The sequence below is a fragment of the Nesoenas mayeri genome (genome assembly GCF_963082525.1).
Source record: "Nesoenas mayeri genome assembly, chromosome: 22".
Classification (NCBI taxonomy): Eukaryota; Metazoa; Chordata; class Aves; order Columbiformes; family Columbidae; genus Nesoenas; species Nesoenas mayeri.
Window position 1 is genome coordinate 4574987 of NC_137572.1, and position 19198 is coordinate 4594184.

The 19198-nt window shown below is 44.8% G+C and overlaps 1 protein-coding gene across 6 annotated transcripts in view; it reads left to right on the forward strand.

The window, feature by feature from the left end:
- Positions 1 to 15651, forward strand: part of APLP2 (amyloid beta precursor like protein 2) — a 48039-nt gene extending 32388 nt beyond the window's left edge. For 2 of the 6 annotated variants that reach the window (XM_080358037.1, XM_080358041.1), the window contains 13 exons: positions 168 to 296; positions 2564 to 2663; positions 3198 to 3368; positions 3973 to 4008; positions 6773 to 6855; positions 7644 to 7718; positions 7827 to 7982; positions 8713 to 10573; positions 10828 to 11073; positions 12026 to 12262; positions 13486 to 13661; positions 14485 to 14552; positions 15140 to 15651. In XM_080358037.1, coding sequence (XP_080214163.1) covers positions 168 to 296; positions 2564 to 2663; positions 3198 to 3368; positions 3973 to 4008; positions 6773 to 6855; positions 7644 to 7718; positions 7827 to 7982; positions 8713 to 8814 — 852 coding nt within the window. In that variant the 3' untranslated portion in view covers positions 8815 to 10573; positions 10828 to 11073; positions 12026 to 12262; ... (1 more) ...; positions 14485 to 14552; positions 15140 to 15651. The remainder of the gene's footprint in view (positions 1 to 167; positions 297 to 2563; positions 2664 to 3197; positions 3369 to 3972; positions 4009 to 6772; positions 6856 to 7643; positions 7719 to 7826; positions 7983 to 8712; positions 10574 to 10827; positions 11074 to 12025; positions 12263 to 13485; positions 13662 to 14484; positions 14553 to 15139) is intronic. The other 4 variants (XM_080358039.1, XM_080358042.1, XM_080358038.1 and 1 more) reach the window with 3 other exon arrangements.
- Positions 15652 to 19198: the final 3547 nt, after the last annotated feature.

Genomic DNA, 19198 nt, shown 5'->3' on the forward strand with positions numbered 1-19198 from the left:
TGTTTTGAGTGAAACATTTAATTTAAAAAGAAAATACCTAAGAGCTTAGTGCAGGTGATTGATCTGTCCAGTAACAAAGCAGGCTCACATCCAAAGTGCTGTATTACAGCTGTGAATTTTATTTGAATCCAATGGATCTGAACTCTTGCCCTCCTCCAATCCTGCAGCCCCACCGCATCCTGCAAGCTCTGAAGCGTTATGTTCGTGCTGAGAACAAGGACCGTCTGCACACCATCCGCCACTACCAGCACGTCCTGGCGGTTGACCCAGAAAAGGCTGCGCAGATGAAATCTCAGGTATGAGAAGGTTTCTCTCAAGGGAGGCATTGTTACCCAGCCCTGGCTGTCAGACACCCTAGAGGCCATGCGTCAAGTCCTCATGTTAATTTGCTGGGTACTATAGCAACTTCTCGTACTTGTGCAGAGATCTCCCACCCTGTGCGCGTGTTGCCTGTCACCAGATGTGCTGCCTGTACAGTTTTCATTGGCACTTGACTCTGTCAAAAATTGAGGATTGAGGTACCGTGGAACATCCACTCGTAGCCACGAATTATTCTTGGTCATAATGACCAATCTAGGGGTTTAGAACTAGTTCAGTTCAGTGTTTCTTTTTATCAAGCACTCATGAAATTATTTGCTGGGGACTTGTTCATCCCCGAATAGGCTTTCTCATTTCTTTCAAGACCTTTTTGGCTAAATGTTTCTTTGGTTAGGCTCATTCTTCGTGATGCCTGTGGTTTGGGTTTGTGGGAAATCTCTTGTACCTCTGCAGAGTTATTGCTTTGTTTCCAAAGTGTAATACATAACTCTTGCCAACCGCTGATCATCATTGCTAGCTTTATTAGAGAGTCCGTTTTGATGAGTTCATTTTTGTGTTGTTGCAATATATTTTATTCCTGAACAGCCAGAAAGCAATTTTTCTTCTGCTGGGTAGCGAGTGTCAAACCTGGCCAATGTACTTGTAAAAGTAGTTGCACATATTCCCAAAATCTTTTGAATTATGTCCTGATGCTTGTTTTTTACAACCCACTTTTAAAATGGTGAAAGATGTATTGATAGGCCCAAGGTGCAAATTAAGAATGGCCTGTTAACATTGAAATGTGTGTTCAAATGCAGAGAGAGGAGCTTTAGGAATGTAATCTGCTTTTTACCAGCCCCAGTTCGTGGCTGATCTGCTGCTTTGAATTGTCTTTGAATTCTGTAATGCATGAAAGACATGTGAGAACAGAAAAGAATGGAGAGCTGCAAGGAGACAATGCGGTGGAGCTGCCAAATGGAAAGGAAATAGGCGCTGATGAAAAAATGCTTTATTACTTGGCTGTCTGAGCAGGAGATGGAAATATCATGGTTTAAGAGTCAAACAGGGACTGCACTCTGTTAGTGTCACCTGGTGAGGTGCAGAGTGGTGCTGCAGTGATTTTCTTGTAGCGAACTTCACACTCAGAGGTGCCTGGTCCTGTGGGTTTCATATTGTTTCTGGGTGCTGCGATGTACCTTCGACTCTCAGATTCTTGCCTTCTCGTTGAGCTGCGCATCCTCAGAAAGACCAGTAGCTGCTGTTTGGCTCATGATGCGCAATATGTGAACGCCTTTTCAAGAGACAGCTTAGCATGTCAAGCACGGCCCACCCTGCCCCTTTGTTCTGATGCTGCCAAAGCCCAAGAGGGAGTGTGTGAACTGTATTCTTAAGCTAAAACCTAAACAGTCCTTAATTCATTCTGAAGGCTGCAGTGTCAACAAATCGACATGCGAGGGATGTGGGTGGTACAGTTCAATTTCCATTCGCTTTACTTTTCAGATGCACTTTAAGCTCCTCGATCGATTCTCTTGATTGACAGGCTGCCACATGTAAAATTAAATTGCTTTCATCCTTGCTCTTAAAGGTCAGGTACACGTCAGACTGTGAAACAGGTCCATTCAACTCCTTAGCTTTTTCCAATATTTGACCATCAATATGAATGTTTTTCGTGGTCTGTGTGATCCCTGATTATGCAGCACCCTCTTCAGGTCAGGCTTGACTTCACCGCTGAATTTAATATGCTGGGGAAGAGTGATTTGAGGTTGTGTAGAGTTTGAATTTATTTCTCCAATGAAGGGAGAACACCAGTGGGTAGGTGTAGTGGGTGTAAGACGAATGTAAGGCCACCGTTGTTCTGAAAGGCACCTTTGTTCTGCAACCAGCGTTGATAAATAATATTGTCTGCTCCTTTTGCGTGTATCTTTTCTAGTAGTCAGGAATGATAATCCATTTAATTAAGCACTTGTTTGTAGCTGCTGCAGGAAATTAATTATGACCATGTCTGGCATACGGGAAATACTCGCTTCAGTATTTCCAGTGGAGAGCTGGAAAATACAGAAAAATACTGAGCGTGCCATGTACACATGGCCGGTTCCCGTGCTAGAGGGCATCAGCCAGAGAACTGGACTAAATGGACCAATGTCACTTTCTCTTGTCTGTGACAGATCCACCAGTCATAGATATTTTACTAAACAAGTGAAATACCGGTACCAGTGTAGTGAGTGACAGTCTTTGCCTACTCCAACACACTCTTGTACATCTGTAGGTGATGACACATCTCCATGTGATTGAGGAGCGGATGAATCAAAGCTTGTCTCTGCTCTACAAGGTGCCATATGTGGCTGAAGAAATCCAGGATGAGATTGGTGAGTGTCTCTGTGTGTCACTGTGTTAGATTATGAGCTTTTATATCGAGTGAAGTGGGCTCCAGAAGGACTGCTGGCTCCTCTGAGGGGATATCCTCAGCAAGAAGCACTTGGGCTTAAGCTTAGGTACCAGGGGGCAGATATTCTCTGGGTTTTGCAACACAACCAGAATAGCCTGCTCCTAAGAATTTTCACTGTCTGTTTAAAAAACTACACAACATTCAGAATAGCAAAGCTCTCTCTCAAAGGGTGATGAAAAAGATCCGTAAAAATAAGCAGATGCTTTCCTGCTTTATAGGAGTTTAATCCCATCTTACCACATCAAACCTCTTGGCCCTTGTTTGGGTGCATTCCTAGCTAACGCCTATATTGAGAATTCCAGATGAGACTTCAGAGTGCGCAAGATAAGCTAACCTGGCAGCCCCGAGCAGCGTTCCCTGCAGCCCTGCCTCGGCTCTCCTCAAACCATCTGCCCCTTGCTGTTCCTGCCAGGCTTCACGCCGTTTGTGGAATATTTCCTCCTCTTCCTTTCAGATGAGCTGCTTCAGGAGCAACGTGCAGACATGGATCAGTTCACGTCCTCCATTTCTGAGTCCCAAGTGGATGTCAGAGTGAGCTCCGAGGAGAGTGAAGAAATTCCCCTGGATGGCAAACCTTTCCGTCCGTTCCAGGTGAAAACCTTCCCAGCCTTGCCTGAAAGCGAAGGTATGTGGAACTGAAAGTGGGGTTCACTGGCTTCACAAAACATCTGTGTTTTCTCTTAAGCAGTAGGCTCAGCTCGCTGGCACAAAAAGCTCCGTCCCTTTGGGTGATTTAAGAGCAAAGCAGCCACCCCAGCAGAACCCCTCAGAAAGTCCATTGGAAAAGAGGCGGTGCTGATAGTAATTTACACTGAGCTACTGTTTTGATTTGCAAAATTGCTTTATCTCTTTCCATTTTGCAGGGAATGTTGACTTTTTACTGTGTGGCTTGACTCTTGAATTAATTTTCAGTCTTTAACCAAAATGCTGTCATATAAGGTTAAAATCTTTGTGCCATGACCTGCTGAAGGGCTACAGGAATTATTTTGCTTTTTTTTTTTTTGCTTTTTTTTGTTTTCAATACATATTTGTATTTTTTGTATCATCGGGTGTTGACAGCTGGCGTGTGTCTATTTATTTTTAAAATGCTTGAACAGAGTCCTGAGCTTAAAGCTGTAGCCTAAAAGCTTTTCCCAGGGTCTGAGTCAGAAATCATGCGCAAGCCTTTTTTCCTTTCTCTCTTAATCTCCTTTCTCTGCTATTTTTGTTTTTGTTTTCCCTCCTGCTAGATCCTCAGCCGGATTTGTACCATCCAATGAAAAAAGGTTGGTTCTAAGCTGCTCCCTCACAGTGCTTTCGATCACTCTCCTACCTTCTCAGTGTGTTTGATAGCTTCATTTTAGTTTCATACTCACCTTTGTTTTCATTTCCTTGCTGTCATTTAGATCAGTAACTTCCAATTTTGCTTGTTTAGGCCTAGTGTTAAAGAAACGAGTTAGTCTGAGTATCTAATCGTGTATGTTCCTCCCTTACGGGCTCACAAGGTGTCTCGGCGTGCATGGAGCAGCTTCTTTGCTCTCGAGAAACGTGAGCTTAGCGGTCTGTCTGCAGCCGTGCAGCACTTTGCATCTCTCCATGTGTACTCACGTTCGACACTGCTCAAAATAAACCTGGCAGTGCTGATGGTAAATACTCTAGAGGCTCTTGGGCATCCTGCGGAATGTGTCTTTACTGCCTGACGACAGCACTAAGCTCAGGCTCCTATACATACTCTAGAGTGCAGCTAGACGGAGGAATTCGGAGATTCCTTCTTTGTGTTCATGGTCTCCTTGGCATCACCTTTTCAAACGTAGCATCTCTGTGATTATCCATTTCTTCTTTAAGTTGTTATGAATTCTATGGTAACTCTGTCTGGATAAAAAGAAGCTTCCTGGGCTTTAAGAGCAGTGTAGAAATGTTGGCATTAAATTCAATCCTCTGTTAGAGATACAGTCTCAGGTAAAGATCAGGCCCAGCTGATCTGCTCCCACAGATCTAATTCCCAAAGTCGAAATGGTACATGCGTTTTGTGTGGGGAGTAAACCCAGCATTTTAATCTGCTTTTGGTTCCAAATATATTGTGCAGAATCTCAAAGGAGAGCAAAGGATTTTGCTAATAACCATTTAATAGAGCACAAACCATTCTGTAATGTGACAAAAGCCAGGTAGCTTGGAACTATTCTCAGTGTTTCGCTACAAATATAAGTCACCTTCATCCCTCTTGTGGAATAGTGTACAGCCGACTCAGTGTGCTCACTGCCCTGGAAAGAGTTGGGACAGCCTTTAGTTTGTTGGTTTTTGGGTTTTTTGTGACTGCTGTGTTGACTTAAAGATCAGTATAGGTTAGTTCTCCCCATTTAGGTCGATGGAAGAGTTTCTGATGGCTTGGGGACAAAAAACTATATCCTGCACTTGCCTCTTCTCTCCCTTCCCTTTGCACTGAATTTCACAGGGGCTGCCAGGGAGCTTTGGGTTTGAATTTTGGTTTGTTTGGGGTTTTTTTTTGTGCATGTGTTTTTTATCTTCTCCCTGGGAAGTACAGAATCCAAACTGTGCCTTGGAGCGACCCAGAACGGGGTCTGGTATTCGGTACTAATAGCAGAGCGCAGTGCAGCAGCTCAGCTCCCAGCCCTGGAGACTGTGCTCCGTTGGCTCCTGAGAACTGAATAAAGCATCCATAGGCCAAAAGCTGACACAGTAGTTCTCTAAAAACTATTTGTGGCTGGTCTCTCCAGAAAATCCCCATCATTGACTTTCGCAATAACACGACCTGCTTCGACAGCCGTGAGAAGTCAGCCTGGCAGTCTTGGCCGTGCTTGGAATTTGATTGCTGTCTCCAGAGAATCATACGAGGAAAAGGGGACGCGCTAAAACCCGAGTTGCTTCTTTTGCGAAGGGCTGGAGTGAAACATTAGTTTTCTTGGCATTTTCAGGCAATAAAAACTTGCCTTGGAGTCAAGTAGCCCTTCCTCGCATGTCATTAAACAACATGCTGCCAAATCCAGCAGCAGTTGCCGTGATGTCTTGGGCTGGGCAACCTGCAAGCTCAGCAGCTTGCAGAGGTGTTTGCAGTCACCGGCAGAGTGTTAAGTGCTGTAGTAACATTTCCCCTACCTCGTGCTCCTCGTTGGGGCTCGGCTGTAGTTTTGAGCCTTTGCTGTCCTCCTGCTCTTGCATTAGGGAGGCGTAGGTGTTGTGAAGGATGTGCTGTTGTCCCTCCTGATCATGGGGAACTGGCGTTCTCCTGACTTGCTGTCGTTGCATTTGGTCTGAGTGTCTTGCATCAGAGTCTTCTGTGATCGATCTGATCTATTTATAAGTGCTTCAGATCAAAACAGTTTATGCAGAGCAGCCGCCTTCTGTTAATTGATATTCTTCTCTTGAGCCTGTGCTACTTCCAGCCTAGAAGTGGGTGAGTGATGTTCCAGTACAAAGGCGAGCGTGGTTCTTCGCTCCTCCCTTACCCTGGGATTTATGGTTTCTGGGCTTGTGCCATATACGGGACAGCAGCTCATTACTGAGCCGCTCCGGGTGACCTTGGGATTCTCATTCCCGAGGTGCGGGCTGATGCGCTCGATTTCTAAAGAATGGGTGATGCTGACGGTGCGGAAGCGTTCCCTGGGCAGAGAGGAGGTGCGTCCTGCCATCACAGAGGTCACACCGAGGTGGTGGTGACCTGGGGTGACATTAGCAGAAGGGAACTGCACATTCACCATTTGTGTTATTTGTTGCCTTGGACCTTTTCTAACACCAGCACTTTAACAGTATGGTATTTCTGGATTTACACTTCAGCCTGGTTTTTGGTGAGTCTTGTCTGCTTCTCTCATTGCCACCTCATTTCCCCTCATTAACAGAACCCCCCTGATCACTCGTCACTGTAGCATAGCTTATGAGCTCCCCTTCTGACACAACAGCATGAAGACAGATTAATTATCAGCGGTCCATGCGGTTACACACGCTAGCCATGGCAGCTCTACAAAGAGTAGGTAAACCCTTCCTAAATGTCCCCGAGGGCAGACTAACAGTCCCTGCCTTGCTCTTTTGGTGCAGGTTCCGGCATGACCGAGTTGGACGGTCTGATTGGCGCTGAAGAAAAAGTGATTAACAGCAAGAACAAAGTGGATGAAAATGTGGTGAGCCCTCCACCTTTATTTTGTAAAGCAAAGCCTGCCGTTGGACACTAATTAATAGCGGTGGCTTATTTCCATGTCTCCTTCCTGCTTACAGAATGTCAGCGTATTCATTATCCATATGGTGTGGGGGAGTCAGTTTTCTGACTGTTGTGGGCTCTTAATACTGATGAGCATCAGAAGGGTGGGAGGGTGAGGGAAAGAGAGAGCTCTAGATCTTTGTCAGCCTGGGCTGGAGAAATGGTTGATTTAGTAACTGTCTTCCCAAGCAGAGGGACCCTTTGATATGCCTTTGTTTTAGCTGGGTAGCTTGCTGTCCGAATATACCGAATGCTGGTGTGATCATCTGTCTTCTCACCTATTTTTCATGGCAAGAAAGGTCTTACTGCCTTCTGAAAGTAAACGACCCAGCAGGTGTGTTAGCTCTGTCTGCAGCATAAAGAATTCACTAGGTCAGAAAAAACATTGACTTCTGAGAGTTTCTTTTCCAAACTGTGTTAAAGCCACAGGTTAGATCTGATGCAACAGAAATGCTGCGTCCAAGGCAAGTGCCTGGTTTTTCAGTTGGGCTTTTAGTTTGAGGCAGTCTGGATGTCCAAATGGTTGCAGAGCTAACTCAGGTAGCTTTAAAAGCTGGAGAACATCTCACGCTGTTGAGAACAGGGGGGAGATGGTAGGTGGTTCTGAGCCTTTGCTAGTACTCATTAAAGGTCTCTTGTCTGCCTTCGGATTCCTTCTGCCACCTGTTTTGTATGACTCCTTTCATAAAACACTTTTGTGACTGTTTTCAGGTCATTGATGAAACCCTTGACGTGAAGGAAATGATTTTCAACGCGGAACGTGTCGGTGGGCTGGTGGACGAGCCGGTACGTATGTGGCTACCGAGTCTAGCTGAGAATCGGCAGATTCCTAAAGCCGGATTTTGTTTTCGGTGCGCTCTTTCTCTACCCGCTCCGTTGTTTTCTTCCCTCCAGGATAATGACAACTCCCTCCGGGATGACTTCAGTTTCAGCAGCAGTGCCCTTATCGGTCTCTTGGTGATAGCGGTTGCCATAGCTACTGTTATAGTCATCAGCTTGGTGATGCTGAGGAAGAGGCAGTACGGGACCATCAGCCATGGGATTGTGGAGGTGAGAACTCCTGCTCCATAACCGGGGATGAAAATAGTCAGCGTCGAATCATATGGTGTGTGTGGGGGGGTGAAGATGGCAGGAGCTGCCAAGCCATCCGCTGCTCTGCTCTCAGCTAGATGGAGCTTAACTCTGTAGATGCCGACGTCTTTGTCGCTGGTTTATCAGTATGCAGGTATCAGTCATGAGCGTGCTGGGACCTGTCACTTCACAGTGGTATTTGCTTATCACAAGGAATTGAATTAGGCTTCCCTGTCTGGCTCAGGATAGGATTTAGCAGTAAATGAGCTTTTCGGGCGATATCTTTAGCAGGGGAGTAAGTCAGTCAATCTCTAGCAATTTGTTCTCCCAACTAATGTAACAACGATGAAGGCAGCGCCATGGGCTGAACGTGGAGGAGCAGTTCTCCTTCCTTCTGCTCCTAACACACGTTTCTAATGACACCTTAATGGAATCTGGAGAAAGCCCCTTTTCCCTTTTGCTTAACTGATGCAGGAAATTACAACTACCTCTTTAATGAGAGAAGCGGGTCCCAAATTCCTACCGTTACCTAACTTATTGTGGAGAACGTCCCCAAAGAGGCAAGGGCAAGCAGAATTTTTTTGTGGCTTTTTCACCTGTTTCCTGCTTGCCACAGTGTTCATCCAGCATTTGCTTGTTGGCTCTTATTGCTACGAAATAAAGCCTACAGGTACCTCCTTTGACCAGTAACCCTCTGGTCTTTCTAAAGGTTGACCCGATGCTCACCCCAGAAGAGCGGCATCTGAGCAAGATGCAAAACCACGGCTACGAGAACCCCACTTACAAATACCTGGAGCAAATGCAGATATAAAAGAGATGAAGATACAGCAGCCCTGAGCGGGAGAGGCGCAGGGCGGAGGGCCAAAGTGGTCCAGCGTTTTGGATCAACTACTGACCAACAGTTGCTTCGAGAGGACTTCATCCTACATTCAGAACTCCTGGATCATTAAGACTATAATTACTACTGTAGAGTTGCAATTTCCATTCTTTTAAATGGGTGAAGAAATGATAATATAACAATATGATATATAAATCTCCTTAAATGGGAAAAATGGATCTATTGCAGATATTTGACTGAGATGTAGTTTTCTTTTTTTTTTTTTTTAAATAATCTGAAAAATACCAGTTCCGTTGTACTGTTGTCTGATACAAGCTCTATATATATAAAATGGGAAACGTTGATTTTTATTTCTGATAGAGCACCTGTATATTGAGGGTCATTTGTACCAGCCCGCCTTGTAAAAAGGAGACAGTTGTGGGTCTTTGGTCATTTTGGCTTTTATATATAAAGCAGTATTCTTTTTGTTTTTTCTTTGAAATGAATTTCACTGGGAGTTGCAAAGAGATTAATTTAGGGGTAGGAGCTATGACAGCATAAGCGAGGAAGCAATTGGGAATGGTAACTAACAAAAATGCTTAAAACGAGAGAAAAAAACTAAAAAAAAAAGAAAAAAAAGAGCAAAAGCCCATTGTCATACGCCAGTGGTGTGTGTGCACCCTGCTGCCCCGCAGCGCCGCTCTGGGAATCCAGACTCCCTGGAGGCAAGGAGTGAAAAGGCTTCTAGCATCTCTGTTTATAGTTACTCTAGTGGAACGTTAGAACATGGGTTGTGCATACCGGGGTCTGCACATTCCCCTTCCACATCCAGTTCTGCTCTAGACTTGGAAGTTCCTGCTATTGAATTGAAATCCTCCGTTCTGAACCAGTTTCCTTCAGTACTCACCTGGCATTAACAGCCCCCTCTCGCCACTACTTTCTAATTTTCCCCAGCTCTCCTGCCTCGCCAACATGGTAAGTAGTTGAGAGACGCAGGTTTTGGACGCTTCGCGTCTCTTTTGGTGATGTTGGGCCGTAGGCACAGCTTTGGGTCTTCGCCCAGATGTGACAAATCGCCACAGTAATCAGCACCTTGGGAGCTGGTGAATGCGGAGTTTGCTTTAACAGGGCTTAAAACAACAGTTTGCCTAACGGGGGTTAAGAGAGGGTAAGTTGGGAGAGGGATCCTGCCTGCTCTAAGGGAAATGGGATGCATAGGCCCCAAGAAGAACAAAAGGGGTATTGTTCCACTCACCATCATGTCTTTGTAATGCTTGTATAGTTGGTGTTAATGCTCACGGCTTTTTTTAAATCTGGAGGTTCTGGTAACCTGTGGTGTATTTTTTCTATTTTTCCTGTGACTTTTATTTTTTCTTCCCCCTTCCGTGTCTCTTCCCACTATGCACAGATTTACCTGCAAACTCCTTAGTGTGGTCTGTGGGGAATGTACAAAGTTTAAACACATCAATAAACACTTTAACTTCCAGACCGTTTCTTCTCTTTATTCAAGGGCTCACATAGTTCTCTCCTCTCCCACCATGTCCTTGCCAAACATGTAGAGACATTTCTTTGCTTTTTTGTCCGCTGTTGCTTCAGCGAGGAGGAAGGTTCTGGTGCTGAGAATGTATAACCGTGTCCAGAGTCTTTTGTGCTGTTTCCAGATGTTGCTGAGCTTTGTGGAGGGAAGGAGGCGCGATACTAAACCAACACCTGGGACTCCCGTATAACGTTACGTCCTCACACCGGAGTGCAGGTCAGTTAGAGCTGTGGCATCCAGCCTTCCAATTCATAGATAAAAGAACATAGAAGAACATGGACCTCATACAGTGACACAGTTTGCTTGAATGTTTCCTGATGTGGATGGCCAGATCGAAAATATTTTGGAGATGTGAAGAGCCCAGGCAGTAATTGGCTAATAACTATGGTTAGCGTTTACTATATCACTTCTAATGTTTTTGTTTTATGAAGGGAAATAACTTGAGTGTTTGATTTAACGTTCTCTTCCAGAACACCTAAGAGTACCAGCCTGCAAAGCTCGCAGCTGTGTCTGCTCCTGTATGTCATTCCTCTTCTATTCTCCTTCTCTGAAGTGTGACCTCGAACACAAATTGCTCCTCTCTCACGTCTCACTGAAATGACCGAAGAGTCATTGCCGTTTGAACGCAGTTTTCAGAGGCCAAGACAAAGAATTAACCTTCCTCCCCATTGATCCCAGCAGTTCCCAATGGATCTGAGTGAAGAAAGGAAGAGCGGGTAGGAGGGAACGTGAAGGTTTAGCAAATTTGAATAGGAAACAATGGCGTGTCCTGTTTCTCCTTAAACGCGGGCTCCTTGGTTCCACTGGTGCTTCCATGTTCTGGCTAAATTATTCAGACTCTGCAGGAGAGAACAGATGCTGTCCTAGAAAATCCCGTCTGTTGGCTTGTCACAACTACTTGGGAAAGAGTTTTGATTTTGAAGTGTAAATTTAATTTGAAGGATGCTGGAGCGCATCTTCAGTCCAAAGCTGTTTCTTGGACTGCACCCTCAGGTTGGGTGACCTGAAAGAGAAACAAATTACAGAGGCTGTGGGTTGAATTCCAGAAATGTATTTGAGTATTAGATTTTTCCTTCAATAAATTCTATTAGTCTTACAAAATAAATATGTCAGGCTGGAATCAAAGTCTATTAGTTACATGCTTTGGCGCAGACTGCCAAGCGCTCAGGATCGATTCTCTATGATGGATTTTGACCGCAGCCTCTGGAAAATAATGTTTAAAAGTATTCACTTGGAGATCAGCCCTAAGACATGTCCCAGGTGTTGATGGTACCAGCCGTGCAAATGAATGGTTGAGGGAATTGTCAAAAGTTTAATCACAGTAAGACACTTAAATTAGATGTGGAGTAGTTGATGGGTTAAAGACTTGCAGCGTGTTGTGGAGAGCTGCATTTCAGAGGAAAACTGTGATTTAAAAACAACAAAAATGAGCCCTCTGCTTACCTTTTAAGAGGAGTTGTGTAAGTTAAGGAAAAAGGATCTTTGAGAGAGATGGGGAATGCTGAGCAGAGGAGGAAGCGCTGGGTCGGTTTGTCTCCTTTCGTATTGTGAAGCTGTTTAATATTCCCTCTCGGAGGGTAACGTACGTTCAAACCGCTCTGTGCACGGCGCTAAGTGGATGTAGCGTGGGCGGATTTATTTTACCAGCCTCGCTTGTCTTTCATGTAGAAAGCAACACTTACCAAGATGCATGCGGAGCGTGTTTTCTGTGTTCAGCCCTGCTTGATGGAAGTGATTGAAGGTGCTTGTGAGGAGAGGAGCCCAAGTACACGGTGACGCGGTGCCTTTCCCCGTGCAGCTCCATCAAAAGGGAACATTAATCTGCATGAGCACATAAAACCTCCTAATCTGGGCTGTTTTAGCTCCGAGCATCCATGTTTTTGGGAGCAAGCTGCAGATCTCGAGGTAAGTGTTGTCCAGCTCTAGTGCAGTGCTTGGTGTCATCCCCCAGGAATTTCTTTGTGTCTCCAGAGCTGTTACAACTCGGCGTTTGGCAGTAGTGTTGTGGTTGTGGCTGTATTGCAATGGCAGAGGCTTTTCGATGTGCACAGCGAGGGTCAAACGCCAATGAGCCAGGAGAAAGACCGTTTTTATGGGATGTAATAACAGATAACTGGCAAGCAGAGTAATAAAGAGTAAGGCAGGGAAAGCGAGAGCAAGTGGAGCTCAATGCTGACATTAGGTAGTTTGGAAAGTGTGAAAATCTCTCCGTCAAGCCTTTGAAAAACGGTCAGCTGCTGGAAATGAGTATTGATCCCCGCGCTGTACACAGGATAGCGAACAGTCAGTATAATAATCTTGTCTGTGCTGACCCGATGTCTCCCCCCCAAATTCACCCTTTGATCCCAGCAGGCCCTGGTAGCTTTGCAGATGCAGTGAAAAGGCTCTGCTGAGTGCAGCCTGTAAGGGACAAGGCATTACTCCTTGTATATACGATTCTGCAGGAGCAGGTGTGTTAAAACGCAAGAGTTCTTTGCTGTGTTTAGCAGTGACCTGTGGGGACACAGCGCTTTGTTGCAGGAGCACTTAACCTCTGCCCTGTAGGCTCTCTGCGGATGGCCAGGACGGTTTAATGCAGCCTCTTGTTTTATTTCAAGCAGCTCTCCTTTCCCGAGAGCAATTTCAGGCTGCAGGGCTGAAGGATTTGGTAGTTCAATAGCATCAGCCGGATGGCATCTGGGAGATTGTCCGAGCTGCTGTGCCCATCACTGACCAAACAAATGTGGTGCTCAGGAGAGTGATGGGAAAGGGGGGGACCTCATCCTCCCTATTACAGCTTCAAGGGGCTGTGCTTATGCTGGGAAGGTACGTGACTTGGCCGATTATTCTGTTGGCCGTGCTTTAGACTTCCCCAGATGATCCCTTTTGGAGAGCAGAAGGGGCAGGGTGAGGCAGTTCTACCTGCGAATTTTCCTCCTAGCACCCTCAAAGTCCCCGCAGCCTTCATGGCAATGCAAGATGGTCCAAATCCTTCCTCTGAGCCTGGGCTGGGGGCCGCTCCAGACGCAGAAACCTCTCAAAGGCTGGTAGCCCTTGTATGGGAGCTTCTAAACACTCTAAGTGAAGTACCTGAGGCTTTGAAGGTGTTTGCCTTGAACCCTCTGCTCACACATCGCTGTTCTTTCCAGGTGCCTGTGCTCACAGAGAGGAGAAGGATAACATTTTCCCCGATGCAAAGCCTGCCAACCTCCGAGACTGCAGCGTGCCATTGATTTTTACCAGCACCTGCGGGGTTTCTTCCATCCGAAGAAGTGGAAGATGAATTTCCTGCAAGAAAAGACATTATTCATCAGAAAGATGAAAGGTACTTTACTTAACCTATAAGCCACAGTGACTCTAGTAACCTGCATATAGCTAGAAGGCTGATGAGACACATCTCCGGTGCCAGACCCTTGAGATTGTCTGTGTTGGCACATTCAGCATCGCTGCTGCTGCAGTGCTGCCCACGTTAGAAAACCCTGCGGGCTTGCCCGGTGGCCGGAACCTTCCCACTGCTTTCCTCGTCAGGCTGAGTTCTGTATCCTAAATCTCATGGGAGGTGATGCCATGAAGGTGTTTGGAAATTATCTTCCTGTAAAACGTATTGCTCTAATGTCTAAGAGGCTGAGAGTGCTGTTTTGTTCTGCTCCCCACATCGTATGGTGTAGGTGAGAGGTGAGGAAGATGCAGTCCTGACTGAGTTGGATTGAATATTATACTAATTGTTTAGTGTGTCCTCCTGCAAGGTCTCTGAGATGAAAGAATCTGTCTAGCGATGGCAAGCTCAGAACATAGGAGAATTCCGGTCTGTTGGGCAGTGCCAGGGTGGATTTATTTTCATTTTTTTTAGCTGAAAGTGCAGCTACTTCAGAGAAAATACCTGCAGGGAGAAAGTGGGGTGAAGGCTTTCTGAGCATGGATTCTCTTCCCTGCTCCCTGGGTGGCTGCTTGGTGTCATTGCGCCTGGAGGGAAGGGGACCCAGAACAAGACTTTGTTATCTGGAGCTGGGCTTGGTGCCCCCAGGATGTGCCTTTGAACACTAAAAATGATCTAGGTCAAAAAAGAGACGTTACACGGTGGCTTTTTGTGTGTTTGGGAAGGGAGGGTTGTTTTTCTGCATATTTACCAGAGTCTCTGGTTTCTGCAGCAGCGACTGGCACCAGAACAGAGCAAAGCGGATTCTCTCGGGGATGGCACCGTGAAATCCAACGCAAGGTGAGCAATAATGGTTTGGCAGGGAATAATCCTGCAGCTGGTGCGAGGAGAAATGTAGGTTGGAAGGGACTTCTGGAGGGCACCTCACCTAAATCCTGCAGAAAGGGCCAACTCTGATGTCAGATCAGGTCGCTGTTGCTGTGTCACTTTTTAGTATCTGTTCTTTTGATCTAACGGGATAATCTGCTTTACAGGCTTTGAGACTTTGTCTTGTCCTGTGAAGATGCAGTTGTGGGTGTGAATTTTCAGCAGGCAGGAGGACATGCTTGCTTGCTCTAAAAGAAACAAAGTGCAGGCAAAAGGGTGGCCTAGCTGTTCTCTGCTGGGCTGTGTTTGTGTTTTTTCAGGGCTGAATTGTACTTTTAACACTTGCTGGTGACATGATCTTGGTGCAAGTCACCGGAGCTCTGAGAATCAGAGCCAGACTGAGACTATCTGGGCACATCACGGTTGTCCCACTGAGTCACAGCTCCAAAAGTTCCAAATGCTTCATGTGCTAATCCCTTTTGTAAAGGTGATGGTTGGTATTTCGTGCTTATAATTCTGGGAGGTTTTTTTTTCTTAACTGCTGTCTCTTTGTTTTTAAGGGTGAACGCCAAGAACATCACAGAGGATGTTACCACACTACGTGATGAAGCATCCTTTTGTTTTTCAGCGTAATGAGTCAAGAGCTACAAGCCACAGCTGAGAAAAAACTGGAGAGAAAGGTCTCTGGATTTTGCTTTCAGGCTTGTTTGCTTAGGTTTAATTTAAGAAATAGAGAACACTTGAATTTCCTATAGCCCAAAATCATTAGAAGAGCTGAATCCTCCCCAGAAGAGTGGAGTTGAGTCTTCTCCAGTGTGAGGATCCAGCAGAGCAGCAGTGTGCTGCCAATGGGATATTGCTGACCCTCGGTTTCAGTGCCTTTTGTCCTCTGGTCTCAGCTCCTGTTGTTACAGAGGACTTACTTAGGCCTTGGCTTACTGAGATACATTCAAGTGTTCTCTACTTCTGTAGCCTTGCTAGCAGTTGTGGAATAGGGTTGAGTCCACCCAGCCCTGCAGTACTTCATAGGATGCTTGAAATAGCTTCATGAAGGTAGAGAGAAGCTCCAGCAACCACGTTCTACCATGGAGGACTTAGCCTTGGGCTGACTTCAGGGAGCTGCAGCGTTCTGTGTGGAGATGGCTGTGGCTGCTGCAGTCAGGACCAGGCAAAGCTCTAAGTCTGTTAGTTGTGGTGATGAGTTTTCGGCAGCGAGTCCTCTTCATTATGTACCTATATATATATATATATATATATGTATATAGCTGCTGCTGGGCTGTATGTGCTGCTGTGAGCCCAGCAGGGCTGACTTGACTTGCTCTCTGTTCTGTGCCAATAAAGGTGAATTTGGAACGTGTCTCATGTGCTGGTGTTTGTTCTGGCGGGGGCTCCTGGGGCAGCTCTCAGGGCGCTGGGGGGCAGTGGGGACTCTCGTTCCAAGGGGGATTTAGGGTTCAGTTTGTATTGGCAGTCAGACTTCAGTTTTGGTTGGTATTTAGTTTATAGTTTTGATTAGGTTTTAATTTTTATTTGGGTTTGAGTTTTGATGGGTTTTTAATTTTGAGTTTTGATTGGTCGTGAGTTCTGGAATTTGGTTGGTTGTTGGCTTTGAATTCTGATTGGTTGAAACTTTTCCTGCTCATGGTAAGTTCTGATTGGTTGATAGTTTTGATTGACAGCTGGTTCTGAATTCTGACTGGTTGATAGTTTTGAATACTGATTGGTTGAAACTTTTCCTGCTCTTGGTGAGTTCTGATTGGTTGATAGTTTTGATTGACAGCTGATTCTGAATTCTGATTGGTTGAAACTTTTGCATTCCTGCTCATGATGAGTTCTGATTGGTTGAGTGTTTTGAATGACAGCTGACTGAATTCTGATTGGTTGAAAGTTTTGAATACTGATTGGTTGATAGTTTTGATTGACAGCTGATTCTGCATTCTGATTGGTTGAAACTTTTGCTTTCCTGCTCATGATGAGTTCTGATTGGTTGATAGTTTTGATTGACAGCTGATTCTGCATTCTGATTGGTTGATAGTTTTGAATTCTGATTGGTTGATAGTTTTGATTGACAGCTGGTTCTGAATTCTGATTGGTTGATAGCTTTGATTGACAGCTGATTCTGAATTCTGATTGGTTGATAGCTTTGATTGACAGCTGATTCTGAATTCTGATTGGTTGATAGTTTTGAATTCTGATTGGTTGATTGTTTTGATTGACAGCTGATTCTGAATTCTGATTGGTTGAAACTTTTGCTTTCCTGCTCATGATGAATTCTGATTGGTTGGTAGTTTTGATTGACAGCTGTTTCTGAATTCTGACTGGTTGATAGTTTTGAATACTGATTGGTTGAGTGTTTTGATTGACAGCTGGTTTTGAATTCTGACTGGTTGAAACTTTTGCTTTCCTGCTCATGGTGAGTTCTGATTGGTTGAGTGCTTTGATTGAAAGCTGATTCTGAATTCTGATTGGTTGAAACTTTTGCTTTCCTGCTCATGATGAGTTCCGATTGGTTGGTGGTGGTGATGCTTTTTTAGTGGTGTTTTGGGGTTTTTATTTGATTGGGTTCCAGGTTTGGGGTGTGGTTTTTTTTTTTTTTAGTTGTTGGGGGAGGCTTGTGTGATTTGTTGTAATTGGTTTTTTGGCTTTGGTATTTAGGTTTTAGGGTTTTTTTCTTCAAAGCTTTTAATTGCTTTAAAGCTATGTTTGATTTTAACTCCACCCAATTAAGAGACATCATGCAATTCATTGTTTTAAGTCATCTTTTATTTTTAATCTTCTCCACTTACAGCTGTAACCTATGGAATCACAGCAACAAGACAAAGTATACAGCACTTAGAACAAAACATGCAACACAATAAAAACAATCATCTGTCAAAATAAGAACTAAAGCCCAGAGTGTTACAGTCACATTTGTCCATCCAGGGCTGGCTGAAGATAGTCCAGGCTCCAGTACTTAAGCCTGGTCCAAAATGTAAACAAGTTTCTCTATAAAATTCATCAAGTCATACATGAGCTCACAAAAGTCACAGCCCCTGAGCTCAAGGGATAGCTTAATTAGCTAATTAGCCAATTAACTGCTACAAAGTTGTGGGGTGCATCTCCAGTCCTTGGTCTTCTTGCCAGTTGGAGCTAAACTTTACCTGCGCTTTGCTACAAAACAAACCTTAACTGGAGATGTAACACATGCAGAATAACTCAGTTTTCCTTCAACCTATAAGAAAAACCAGCAGCAGAGCTTTCTCTGTTCTTCTTCCTCGAGTCCTCTTGGAAAGACGGGGGAGATACACCAGTATTGTTCTCTTGTCCTCTTCTCCCCTTGCGTCTTCCAAAGGCTCCTGGAACAGAGATTTAATGCAGCATTACCATACAGCAAAATTGCAGTAAAAACTTCAACCTGAAGAAAAACACCCCAAACCCCACAAAACCCTTAAACCACAAGTTAAACAAAGAAAAAACACACCCCAAAACCACAACTTAAACAACAGCCAAAAAACAACACCCCCTAAACCCCACAACTTAACACCTCCCAGACATCCCTAAAAGAACACAAGTTCAGTCCTAGAAAACCACAACTGAAACCCCTGAAAGCCACAACTTTCAAGCCTAAAACACACCTGGCTGTGTAATTACGAGATCTAAGGAAAGAATTTTGAATTCAACTAAGTCAGTTTCATTGTAATAAGAGTTTTTAAACATAAAACTCTCTTTTTAGGTGGCACCATTGGGGCCCAAGCTGCAGCTCAGACCCAGCCGTGTAACACCTTGTCCACATAATATTTGCTAAGAAATTCAAAAAGGTGGGTTTTAATCCATTGGGTTGCAAATAGAGCCTTCCCATGAGGAACAAACTGAGCTGCACCATGTCCATCAGCTGCCAGTAAGCCCACAGGGTTAAAAAACCAACCAAAACCCAACAAGCCAGACATTTTCTCAACTCTTGCACATCATTTACGGTACTCACCGGTGACAGAGCAGCTGAAGTGACATAGGGAGCAGTAGTGGCACATCCTGAGCAGTCGGGTCAGCAACAGAGATGTAGCACAAAGACACTGCAAATCAAGGGAAAATAGTAAGTTATCTAATAGTTTCCCAAAAATAAACCAGCTTTCTAAGCCCACAATTCAAAGTAGAAACTACATTTTCTTTCCCAACAGTGTCACCCTCTGTCTAGAGAGACGAGGAGCAATTGAAGTCACTGGGGAGAAAAGCAGGCAAATAAAACCAGCTGCTGTTCTTTCAGCATCAGTTATGGAGATCTATTATACTTAATAAAAGCTATTCCAGTTTTTTAATAAGGGCTTGAGCTGCATTTTCAATCAGTGCTGGCAACTCATCATTTAATATTCCAGGTATTTCATGCTCATCCCCCCACCACAATATCACCACGCATGGGTATTTCCACCCAGCATACGCAACCAAACCAGATTCTCAAGAAGGAAAGTCCTAACAAGAATAATAAGCATTAGCACAATCTTTCTTAATATTTACCCAACCACTAAGCCAGAACCTGCAAAGATAAGCCTGACTCCTATTGCAGTTAGGGAATCCAAGCATGACCTTGGGTTTGTTTGGCACACCAAGGACTAAAGTTTGACTGGACTTTAGCAATTGCACACAAT